The 12,912-nt window shown below is 41.5% G+C and overlaps 1 protein-coding gene across 1 annotated transcript in view; it reads right to left on the bottom strand.

Annotated features, from left to right (window-relative positions):
• Positions 1-225: 225 nt before the first annotated feature.
• MINDY4B (MINDY family member 4B) overlaps positions 226-12,912 on the bottom strand; it is a 33,164-nt gene continuing 20,477 nt past the window's right edge. The window contains exons 10-12 of the mRNA XM_069473080.1: positions 12,597-12,758; positions 2,302-2,482; positions 226-368 (exon numbers count right to left, since the gene is read on the bottom strand). Coding sequence (XP_069329181.1) covers positions 226-368; positions 2,302-2,482; positions 12,597-12,758 — 486 coding nt within the window. The remainder of the gene's footprint in view (positions 369-2,301; positions 2,483-12,596; positions 12,759-12,912) is intronic.

Below are 12,912 nucleotides of genomic sequence, written 5' to 3'. Positions count from 1 at the left end.
TTTTGAATACAATGAAGAAACCAGTCTATGTGATTGTAGAAAGCCACCAAACAACACTGATAGTAAAGGGTTTACCAGAGAAAAAATGAAAAAACTGCTAATGGTGTTTTTCAGTGTGGCTCACGAATGAGGAACGTAGCAAGGAAATGGTCTGCCCCGACGTTAGACTTTTGCGTCCTAGCAGTTCTGACACCTCAGACTTCATTGCACAGCCTAGTTTTTGCTTTAGAAAAAGGGAGCAGTCCCATTCCAGTTGATGGTAGCCTCTCTCCACTTGGTTCTGATCACCATCTCCACAGGAGAAAACCGTCTTCCTGCTCTGTGTTTATCTTCCTGTTGGGCTCTTTCCCAGTGATGGGCGTGAGTATCTGAGGAAGAAACAGCCGGCATTTAGACCCAAGCCTGCGGATACCGTTCTGGGGGAAGCCAGTCAAGGACAAAAGGGTAGGTGCAGGAGGTGGGCTCCGCGAGCTGTGTTCCCAGAACAGGGTAAGCAGGGGGGTTTGAGCAGATGGTACGTTGAAATGCTCCATACAGGATAAGTCAGTTGTAACCTGGATTGTTGTATATTTTGGGACATGAATGTTGATAAGTTGTGTAATGCACCTTCCAGCACCATCATGTGACACCTAGAACTAGGGGTAGATCATTGGAGGTTGTCAGAAAACGCAGGAAAAGGGAAAGCTCACCACTTCTCAGTGCTTCTAAGTGTACATTTGCATTTTGGGTAGAGGTGAGGCATTCTAGAGGGGTGTTCAAGAACTGGGTTCAGGGTGTGGGTTTGCCTCATACTAGCCAGGTGACATTTGAGAACGTATCTAACATAGGTCACCAAGCCTCATGTATTTAATTAGTAACTATTTATTGGGCACCTCAGTTTCTTCTCTATAAAAACAGAAATCACAGTTCCTGCCTCATATGACTATTGGGAATTTAGTGGGTTAATTAATGTACGTGAGGCTTTCACCACAGTGTCCACAACAGAATGTGTGTGATGTTTGTGTGCTGATAAAGAAATGAAAGAAAAAAGTTAAATAGAAATGACATATTTTAAGAAGCATGTTGTCAATGTCACACCAAATTAAATGAGCTAATATATGTTTCTCATAATTACTGAAAAGGATTAGGGGCTGCACAGATAATATAGTCACTAAGATTCTTTTCCACATGTAGTGATAACAGTGGGAGATTACTTAATGCCAGGTCTGGGATGCTAAATGCAAAGAGTTAGACATCAGCAAGGCCCCATAAATGGAGCCGGGACTACTGGATACAAACTCCCAGTCTGTCTATTTTTAATACCTGTCCAAGGGGCCAATGTTTAAAGACACCTTAAGGTTACTCTTTTTTTCTTCATGAGTTTAAAAAAGTATGGTTGGGGCTGGGTGTGGTGGCTCACACCTGTAATCTTAGCACTTTGGGAGGCCAAGGCAAGGGGATCACTTGAGGCCAGGAGTCGTGATCAGCCTAAGCAACACAAGACCCCATTTCTACAAAAAATACAAAAATTAGCTGGGCATGGTGGTGCACGCCATAGTCCTAGCTACTCAGGAGGCTGAGGCAGGAAGAAGCCTCGAGTCCAGGAGTTTGAGGTTGTAGTGAACGGTGATGACACCACTGCACCCTAGCCAGGTGATAAGAGCAAGACCCTGTCTTAAAACAAAACAAAACAAAACAAAACAAAACAAAACAAAACAAAACAGTATGTTTGTAATTAAAATGACCTGTTTGTTTTGCTGGGCTGGAGGTTTGCTGGGATGGTGCCTTATTCATCGTTGTTTTCCAAGTGTCTAGCCCGGTGTCTGGCACACAGTAGGTCCTCAAAAATGTGTTCTGAACCGATTTGAACAGAAATGTACTATCAGTTTGTTTACTTACATCACTGGATGATCATCTGGTGTTTGGTTGGGGGACAGAATTGGCCAGTTGGAGCCCCTTCTCCTGTTTATTTTTCCAATTCTTTCCTCAGGTATTAAATACCTCATGCTCAAAGATAAAAGGCCCTGGAGAAGGCTTTTTGGAAATTTAATTCTTACCTTTTGTTTTTTCTTTCACCTAGAAGTCTTTTGTTCCTCTGTGTCATTTCTAACCTCCTCCCCCTACTTATGGCAGGTTCAGAATTCCCACATTGCAGTGCTTGGGTTTATGCCCACGGGCTCCATGCATGGGCTTCATGTCAGAAGCTGAGCCTGAGCATTTTCCTGCAGAGCTAGCATGAATACCCATACAGTTGTGCGACGGCAGCAGCATGTCTCTTTGAGTACATTAAAGTACACAGCACTTGGGGTCTGAAATGCTCACCTATTGTAAGATGCACAGGCTTTCTCTGTGAGGGCTGGCCACTGTAAAAGTACAGATCAAAGAGACGCTCCATTTTCCAGTCTGACAAGAGCTGCCTGTTTGTGCAAAAAAGGATGCTGTAATTTCCATTGATGTTGCACAGCCAAATAGGCAATTTGGGAGTCTTCAGCATGCTGCCCACCTGGAAGGAGAGAGGGGAATGCAGACGAATATATAGATTTTGCCACAATGTGACAGATGCTGATACATCATCATGATCAAAAGGCAGCTCTGAGGCTTCTCGTTGCACTTGTAGCTGTGCAGGGCACTGTACCTGGAGTAAGATTTGAAATGAAGGCTTCATCATGAATGAATTTGCATTTATGAATGATCTGGCATAGTGGTGATGCTGTACTTTTTCTCTTAATAAATTATATTTTAAAAAAAATTTTAGTGGCCTCATGGAAGCAGGGGAACAAATTCAGTTTGGTTTTGAGGCAAGGTAAAAAATAGATAGATAAACTGAAATATAAGTGTAGGGGTAGAATAAGAGAACTCCAGTTCTGTCTTTGTCATTGACTAGTGTATCTGCTCCTGTTTCCAAGATAGGGCAATATTTCATTCAGCAGGTGGTGGTCAGACTTCTGGCAACACCAGCCCTTTAGAATATAGGAAAAAAGCTTCTGGAAAATGAGGGGATGCATGCACACATCACACATACACATGTATGTCTACAGCATGACAGTTGTGAGGATGTCCTTAGAGTGTACTGGTTTAATACTACATATAATATGAAGCTTACTATTTCAAGCACCTTATTTGTTTTTTCCAGGCAACTGTCAATTCAGCCTTGAATTCTCATTGCTAGTGAATTAGATTCATGATACCACCACTCTGGGGATCCGTGCAGTAAAAGGGGAGTGGTCCTGTACACTTCAGTAGCCCCTGAAGGGACCATGTTATATTTATGTGCATTTCTGTAACTGATATCCATCATTTTGTTTAAAGAGGCAGAGAAGCACATATTTTTAAAAAAAGATTTCCATCAAAATTCATTCAAAAAATTTTTTTCTCCCTAGGTAAACATTAGCTACATGGAAAAACCCATGATTTCCATGTGATGCCAAGGAGAGTTACTAAGCCCCTCAGCTTGGCCTCTCTTCTGTTTCTTTCCTTCTCAGTCCTTAGAGTTGTACTGTTTGTTCAGGAACAAATTCTGTTTGGTGGAAAATGCAGCTTTGAGAAATTATCACTGTGTTTTGTAAACCCAAGTATTAAAGGCTAATAACTTGACATTTTGATTTCTCAATAGTTCTATTCAAATCTCTTTGTTTTTCTCAGTTTAAATTCTTCAGTTGTGGGTGAGTGGGTGAATCAGAGACACTTTTGTCTGTAAGCATTTTACTTTTAGCTACCATAGAGAAATTATATGACTGTGCTTAAAAGAAATGATTTCAGCTTTGGTTGGTAGTTTAAAAAAGGGTGCAAGACTAGCTCCCCCAATTCAGAACATGCTCATAGTGAATGCAGGATTTACCTAGCTCCTCACACTAGAATTAGTCCCTTGTGGCTGAGCGTACCCTGAGCATCTCACATATCAAACTCGTGGCGAGTCTGCCCACTGGCTGCATCTGAAATCAAACACAAAGGATGTGCCATCAAAGCACCCCACGTATTTAAACTCCAGACATCTACCTCCCAGTTCCAAATAACTTTGTAACCATTCATGAGTTATAAAATAAGCACTTTCTTTCTTAGGCCTTCTTCCTATGGCACCCTTCTGTACTAAGATTATACATAATCAAAATATGACAGGCAGGAGGACATGGAATTATTAAGGTTGAGTAAAACTTGGATAAACTAACTAGGAAACTGAAGGCTATTTGTAATAAAATGTCATTCCATTTGAATCTTGGGATATTCTAGCCAATTTTAAACTAATCAAAGTCCCTGTAAATTATGTCTGAGTGGATGCAATAGAATATAGACATATATGACAATCGTTTCACAGAATATTTTTAATGTAGGCAAAATTCAACTGGCACTCAGATGGACTATGCTGCCAGGTGCTGATACCACACAATGGTTACTTTATGCCACAATGCAACAGCTTTCTTTCTCTTGCTTGCCTTGAGAGATTCTGGTGAAAAAGGAAATGTCATGCTTGACTGTCATGGCACTTGGGGTATTAATTCTAAGAGGTGAGCCTTAAGATTGCAGCTGAGAACACATCTGGATTAATGTGAGTCCTGTAAAAACAAAACAAAGGGCCAGTTGAATCCAGCCAGGTATCATATCCCTCTCTTTTCTTGGCATAGCATATAAGAAGTTTGATTGGAATTTTTCATTTAAAGCATTTGTACTGCTTTTGGATAGACACAATTTACCAGATACCCCCCAAAAGCAAGATTCTAAATATGTTTTATTGGTGAGATTCCACCAATGCTGAATTTATACATGTTGCCATGGTAAAAAAATTAAATTGTGATACAGTGGTTCTATAAATAAAATACCTTTCTCCTTAAGTTCACTCATTGTGTAATAAGCCCAGTAGTTTCAGCATGACATGCAGCAATCAAGCCTTTCATAATGTATATCATTTAAGCCAACGTAAAATTACAAGGACAGGATGGAGGATGGACAAATTCTACACACTAGAGGGCAAGAATTGAGTCCATGTAATTCTTTTTTTATGCCGTCTAGAACAACGGTGCTTAGAATGTGCCTTTGCATAATGAGCTTGATGTTGTAAATCCCAAGGCCCCAGGCTGGTAATCTGAACAGGGGAAAGGTGTTGGAAACGGTGTGCTTTATTTGCTGATTCCTGGTGACGATTCCTGTGCATAACTGTTAATGGCCTGGCTCTCATCTCTGCCACCTGGAATACAGACTTGATGTAACTTCTTTCACTGAGTTTGCAGGTATGTTGTAAAGACAAATTAGTTCATGTTTGCAGGGTGCTACCTCTGTGACTTAGTGGCAGAATGCAGAGGGTAGAGTTTCATTTGTTACTTTTATGGTTAGATTTCTTCCTATCAGACTCTCTAAAGGGAAAAAATGTAAAGATGGAAGAAGGTGCAACTGGGATGGTGGTGTGCACTGCCAAGGCTGCCGTGGGAGTAATTCTGGCAAGACCTAAATGGCTTCTGTCCCTTCTGAAAATCAGAGTTGATTTTTCTTCTCAGTGGCAGGTGTGAAGATAATGTGAACCTCCCAAGGCTTTCCAGATGGTGTTAGACTCAAACTGCTTTATGTTCTCACTTAGGTATTGGAACCTCACACTCAAACCTGTGCATTCAAATAGAAAAGTAACAGAGAAGCTTCAAAATAGTGCCTCATCTTGTAAGTAGCTGGCTGTGTCCTGCAGGAACCGTGAGTCTGGTGGGCTCTGGGGGGTTTGACATGTCATCTAATGAGAACTTCATCTTTTTTTTTTTATTCTCACCCACTGGGCTGTGACATTGGAACTGAAAGATGTGCATTTTTGCAATTTCTGCAATTTTATCACAGAGTAAGAAGAGATTTACTTAGGGAAGACAGAGGCAGCATTACAGGATGGATTTCACCTTGACAGCAGAATCTAGCTGTCAGGCAGCACATTGGTTTTCTTTTGAACTTAGAAATCTTTCTTATATTAAGGTTTTATTATCAGTACATACATATAATCTTCAGATTTATCATACCCATCCTAGGCAGAAGCCACTAAATACCCATAAAGCACTTATATACATAGTTGGCATTTTCAGGGGTCTTGTGTGGAATCACCATGCGTTGGAGCAGGAAAAAAGGGCAGTGGCTTTTGGGATCTTCAGTCCAGTGATACTTACAGCACTGTTCTAGAACCACATTGTGTTCTTTCCTGAGCAAACTTCTACTCTGCAAGGTGTTTCAGTTCTATGCTAGGGTATTATGAAATGCTAGACTTCTGGGTACAGCGCAGCACAATCAGATGGTCTTCTGGTTAGCCTGTCTCTGAGTACCACTGGGCTTGTCCTCCTAGGGGTGAGGATTTCCCTACACCTGACAGATGTGATCTGCAAACCAGGAGGTAAAGGAGGGCAAACACTTTAGAGAGTGCACGCCCCAAGTACCCACAGTTCACAATCAACACAAACTCACAACTGCTTTAACCTAGAAGTCAGCAGATAAACATGGCTTTTTGAGCATTCTAAAACCTAGCTGTAATTTGCGAACATTTAAAGATTATAGTCCAACTCAGGGTACCTATAATTGATATTATACACTAACATAAATCAATATCTATGTATAGATATAATAGATTATAAAAGCATTGATGATATAATTTGGCATTTATATATTTACCAGTTCATCAGAAAACAAACAAAGATGATGATGGCAGGCAGCATGGCACAGTGGCTAGAATGTGATCATTGAATGTAGATAAAACTGGGTTCATAACGCTGGCTCTGACACTTGCCTAGCTGGTGGCTCTGGGCAAGTTGCTACACGTCCTTCAGCCTGGCTTTTCTCATCTCTAAATTGAATGACCAAGCAACAGACATTGGACTTAAAGTAACGCTGATTACAACTTTGAGTGGAAGTGGGGGATTAAATGAAATAAGATATCATTGCACGTGGCTCACAGAGGGCCTGGCACATGATAGATGCTCTATGCACATGATTTTTTTGTTTTTTTTTTGAGACAGAGTCTCATTCTGTTGCCTGGGCTAGAGTGCCATGGCATCAGCCTAGCTCACAGCAACCTCGAACTCCTGGGCTCAAGCAATCCTCCTGCCTCAGCCTCCCAAGTAGCTGGGACTACAGGCATGCGCCACCACGCCCGGGTAATTTTTTCTATATATATATATTTTAGTTGTCCAGCTAATTTCTTTTTATATTTTTTTAGTAGAGACGGGGTCTTGCTCTTGCTCAGGCTGGTCTCGAACTCCTGAGCTCAAACAATCCGCCTGCCTCGGCCTCCCAGAGTGCTAGGATTACAGGCGTGAGCCACCGCGCCCGGCCTCTATGCACATGATTATTAGCACTACAATGAATAAATAAGCTTCATATATACTTCCATTGATTACTATCTGTCAGGAATGGTGAGAAATACACACACATGTGTGTATAAAATTATTTCAATAATATATATGAATTATGGATTGCTTTTATCCCAAAATAATGAACTGATATAGAAAGAATAAAAAAGCACCTTTAGATAAAATCAACTTTATATGCATGAGTCTAACATATTCATACATCTCAGGAGTTCAAGTAAGAAAACTAACTGCCAACCTGTATTTGCTCTTTAATACTATTTTTCTGAAACCAAACTCCAAGTGCATGACAGAGACAACGTAATAAACATCCTCAGGGGTTCAAGCCATTAGTGTGCAATTTCAGGCAATTTTCACTGGGATCAGGATTCATAGGTGTCTCCCTGGGGAGAGAACACCGAGTCCAAGAAAAAAGGATGAAAAGCCACATTAGTCACTTTTCAGAACGATGGGAGCATTGTAGGTTTGATTTCTATGTAGATTTGAAAGCCAGACTGGGCAGTTTCCATCCTTTGCCCTACTTCCAATTCGTGAACACGCTTTTGGATGGGGGTCCTATTGTTCAGTACATTTTGCCTTCTTCCCAGAAGGAAAGCTCTTATTTTTTACTTTGTGCTCCGGCTTCTTGACTGACTTTAAGGTCCCAGCAAATATCCATTTTATCATTGGAGGATATTTTAGGCTTTGCAGGTAATTTTCTTTAGAGCATGATTTAGCAGCTCTATTGGTCTCAGCCGACTTGTGTAGAAAGAAATGTGATCCAGAAAAAATAGTAGCACTGGATCCCTGTGAATTTTTGACTCTCTGGTGCGCGCTCTCTCTCTCTCTCTCTCTCGCTCTGGTGGCATATTCTCTGACGTAGTCCCTTTTCTCAGAGCAACTTAGTAGCTATTTCACAAACACCTGTTTAATGTTTAATTTAAGATAAAGCCTAAAACTTGTTCCCGAAGCCTTGCAAATGTTTAAAAGGAACAGAAAGCTGTCAACCTTTCTGATACTGATTGAAAGAACATACACTTTCTTGCAAGTTCAGTTGAAATAGCTAGTCTTCCAATTCTGTACACCATGGATTTAATCAGCTACACCTAAAGAAGTTTCTTTTTTCCTTCCTCTAGAGCAGTGGTTCTCAACTAGGGGCAATTTTGCCCCCCAGGGAACATTTGAAAATGTCTGGAGACATTTTTGATTGTCACATTGAGCAGCAGTCCCTCTGGCATCTGGTGGGTAGAGGCCTACAGCGCACACAACAGCCCTACGATAAAGAATTACCCAGTCCAAAATGTCAGTAGTGCTGAGGTTGTAAAGCCCTACTTTGAAACAGAGGTTTCTGATCCTTGCTGCACATTAGAACTACCTGTGGACTTTAAAAATTTTAGATGGCTAGGTGCTCCCCAGACCAAATAAAATAGTCTTTGGTCAGAACCGGCTATATAATTTGTGGGGCCTAGTCCAAAAAGAAAATGCAGGGGCCCTTGTTCAAAAATTATTAACAATTTCAAGACAGTGACACCAGACACCGGAGCAGAAAACCAAGTGTGGAGGCTTCTAAGTCTGGGCCCTGTTTGATTGCATGGGTCCCACACTCACGAAGCTAACACTGTTCTGGGAGTGACCTGAGCATTGCTAGTGTTAAAAGTGCTCCAGGTGATTTCAATGTGCAGCCACGGTTGACGTCACTGCTCTCTAGTATTTAGTGCCTATTTCCTTCCTATGGTAATCAGTGTATGTGTTGATGTGTCCATGTGTAGCCAAGTATGACTCATCTTTGTATTCGGTCACGGAGCCTCACAATTAGTAGATGCCAAATGAACACAGCTGAATAAAGTACTATAATGTTATTCCTTCTTACCTTCTATTATAAAGTCTTGCATATCTGGTGGAAACAACCCAAATGCCCATCAATACATGATTAGATTAGTAAGCTGTGGCATATGTATACCATGGAATATTACTCAGCTATAAGAAATAACGAAGATACGACATCTCTATGGTTCTCCTGGAGAGAGTTGGAACCCATTATATTAAGTGAAGTATCCCAAGAATGGAAAAACAAGCATCACATGTACTCACCAGAAAATTGGTTTCCCTGATCATCACCTAAATACACATCTGGGAACGATACCAATCGGATATCAGACTGAGGTGGGGGGTGGGGAGGGGATGGGTGTATGCCTACACAATGAGTGCATTGTGCACCTTTGGGGAATGGTCACGCTTGAAGGTGCTGACTCGGGGAGGGACATATACCTACATGATGGGTGCAACGTGCACTATCTGGGGATCAGGCACGCCTGGAGCTTTGACTTGGGGGGACAGGCGGTACATGGGCAACGTATGTAACCTGAAATTCTGTATCCCCCATAATAAGATGAAATAAAAAAAATAAATAAAGTCTTGCGTATCTATAGGACATTTTGGCTATCCAACAAGCTTCAACATTCATGGTTTCTTTTGCTCTTCACATCAGTCCTGTGGTTGCAGGGCAGGTGTATGTGGGTGCACCTACTTTGTAGGTGAGGAAACAGGTTCAGAGAGGGCAAAACTGGTCCAAGACACACCGCTGTGAGTGGCAGGGCAATGTCACCAACCCAGTCTGCCGGTTTCCAGCCAGGGCTATTTCGCATATGCTACGGGAACTTCATCACCTTTAGGCCGGGTTTCCAAATGGGTATGTGTGCCCGTGGGTGGCGTGTGGCATGAAAGTGGGTGGCACAGGGAGTGAACTTTGAAAAACAAATGCTTATTTATTATTTAAATATCTATTAGCAAAAGAGCAGTTAGCACATCAAGCCCATGGTTTATATTACTGCTGCAGAAAAGGTTAGAACCAAATTTTAAATGAGTTGATTTAAAGAAAAACATTAAGCAAGTAATAGCAGAGGTGGCACAGAGACATGACAAAGCTTATGAATTACCTACTCAAATAAATCCTTCCAGGTTATAACAAGGATCTAGTGAAATACTATTGTGAAAGAGCTTTTGTGGTAACAGACAAAACACTAAAATTACTTTTGTCATTTTTGTGCCCCTACCCCTTGAAACTTACTCCATTTTTCTCCAAACTGAGTCTTGGCATATTACTGGGCTCTGATAGATATAGATGCTACCAGCAGTCCCCAACCATTTTGGCGCCAGGAACCAGTTTCATGAAAGACAATTTTTCCATGGACTGGGGGAGAGAGGTGTGGGAGGGATGGCGAATGATGGGGAGTGGCTGTACATAGAGACTAAACTTTGCTTGCTAGCCTGCCGCTCACCTCCTGCTGTGCAGCCCGGTTCCTAACTGGCCACGGCCCAAGGATCGGGGACCACAGTGCTAGACCATGGATACCAAGTAACCATGTATGGTTGAAAGAAAAGAAAATTACATAAAATGAAATCTATAAATCTCCTAAGTATTTCTGGCTTAGTTTTCCTTTTCATTACATAAACCAAATTATAAGATAAATTTCCAAATTATACGGAAAAAGGGATTAGGAATTTTACAACGATAACCAGTCCGTTCTTTGTTCAGGGTGTACTCAAAGCACAGGCTTTCACATCCACACAATGGGACACCTGCATCCATTAAATATAATAAAGGTCATACACTCATGGACATACAAAGATATTTGTGTTAAATGAGAAGAGTAGGTTTCAGAAGAGCAGAATAAGACATATTGTTGTACGAAAAAGAGAAGCAAGTATTTCTGAAAGGATTGACCCCAGGGTAATGGGATTGGGTATATTTCTTTTACATTTACCTTATCTATCACTTCTCACTTTTCTATGAGGGACCAAGATTACAAACTCAAGTAATAAGCAAACATTAAAACACATTTGTATGCAAAATATGCCAATTCTGCTAGAGTTAGACACTGTATTCCTGAGGCCATCAGGCACATGATAGGTATGCATTGCATGGCCCTGACTTCATGGATAGCACACAGTAGGAGGAAAGGCAGATGAAGATACGGATATGAAAGTGCCTCGTAAGGTGTGAAGTCCTGTACTCACAGAAGGCATTTCAAGCGGGAAGCAGCAGAGCCAGAGGATAGACCAGGTGCTGAGCAGTGAGGCCTTGTCTGCTGCTGCTGGTTGGGAGAGGCTGGGGATGGGAGGCCTGGGGGTTCTACGTCCCCCATCCTATTGAATTATATCCTTACTGGTTTCAAGGCCACTCTGGAGAGGTGTTACTTTTTACAGAATCTGCCTCACCTTTCCTAGGTTTTAGGATGCAAATTTTTTGTGAAAAATATCACAGAAGCACATTTGACTTGTGGTTTGGGGTGGGAATATTTGCTTTCTCACTCTCTCTCCTGGTTGTTTTTGCAGAATCACATCTTACTTAATTCTCTGGCTGTCCTTTTCAACAGGACATTTTACTTTCTGGTTGTCAGAGGTTGTAAATCCCCTGAGCTGGAAAGCTTTTTGACAGACGTTTCAAAAGTAGGGCCCCCCCCCTGGCCGGGCGCGGTGGCTCACGCCTGTAATCCTAGCACTCTGGGAGGCCGAGGCGGGTGGATTGCTCAAGGTCAGGAGTTCGAGACCAGCCTGAGCGAGACCCCGTCTCTACTAAAAAAATAGAACGACATTATATGGACAACTAAAAATCTATATAGAAAAAAATTAGCCGGGCATAGTGGCGCATGCCTGTAGTCCCAGCTACTCGGGAGGCTGAGGCAGTAGGATCGCTTAAGCCGAGGAGTCTGAGGTTGCTGTGAGCTAAGCTGACGCCACGGCACTCACTCTAGCCTGGGCAACAAAGTGAGACTCTGTCTCAAAAAAAAAAAAAAAAAAAAAAAAAAAAGTAGGGCCCCAGCTTTTTTATTTAGTGGTTTTTTTTTTAAATAAAGCTTTGGGCAATATGTAGAATATATGCACTCATTTGCATAAATAAAGGATTGGGAGGACACCCATCAACTGCTGGAAGTACTTATTTCTGAGAAGGTGGTCTGTGGCTGTGTGCGGACAAAAGAGAACTTTCCCCTTTTCTCTACATTTCAAATACTGGGTTTATTTTGTTTTTTTCTCATGTTCCACTGTATGCCATCAAATGTTGTTGTAAAAATTTATGTATGCATTACTTGTATTAGCTATACCCTACATACATAAAAGTATGTAATATAAAATATGAACAGAGTAGACAGATATTTCCATTTAGACCCTGAATGTCTCTGTGCGTGGTGGCAAGGAGGTGTACAGGAAGGCAATGAAGGAAAAAGTAGGTTCAAGTTTGAATTATCTTAATTTAGAGACTTGAAAAATGCTAACATATTGACATTCTGGTGGTGTGGTGAAGGACTGGAGCACACTCACCTGGGAGAGTCTGTCGTCTTCCGAGGTGTCCTTGCCCCACTGCAAATAGCCGACGTCACTGCGGGTGAGGACGCCGTGTAATGTTTCCTGAGACCTGCCTTTCTCACAGCCGTTGAAGACGTGGGGACTTGCTCTTCCAGTTAAAATCATGTTCAGAACTGCCTAGATGGCGTATTTTACAAATATGTATGGTTTAGTTAGCAATGAAACAAGGACTTAATTTTTTTTCTTTTAAAAATTGCTACTTTTACTGAAAAGAATGAAATCACACAATATATAATTCTGGGAAAATGTATGTCCCAAACATTTGGTAGAG

The sequence above is a fragment of the Eulemur rufifrons genome, chromosome 7, assembly GCF_041146395.1.
Source record: "Eulemur rufifrons isolate Redbay chromosome 7, OSU_ERuf_1, whole genome shotgun sequence".
Taxonomy (NCBI): domain Eukaryota; kingdom Metazoa; phylum Chordata; class Mammalia; order Primates; family Lemuridae; genus Eulemur; species Eulemur rufifrons.
The sequence above is the reverse complement of the archived record's forward strand: the minus strand, read 5'-3'. Positions and strand labels throughout refer to the sequence as shown.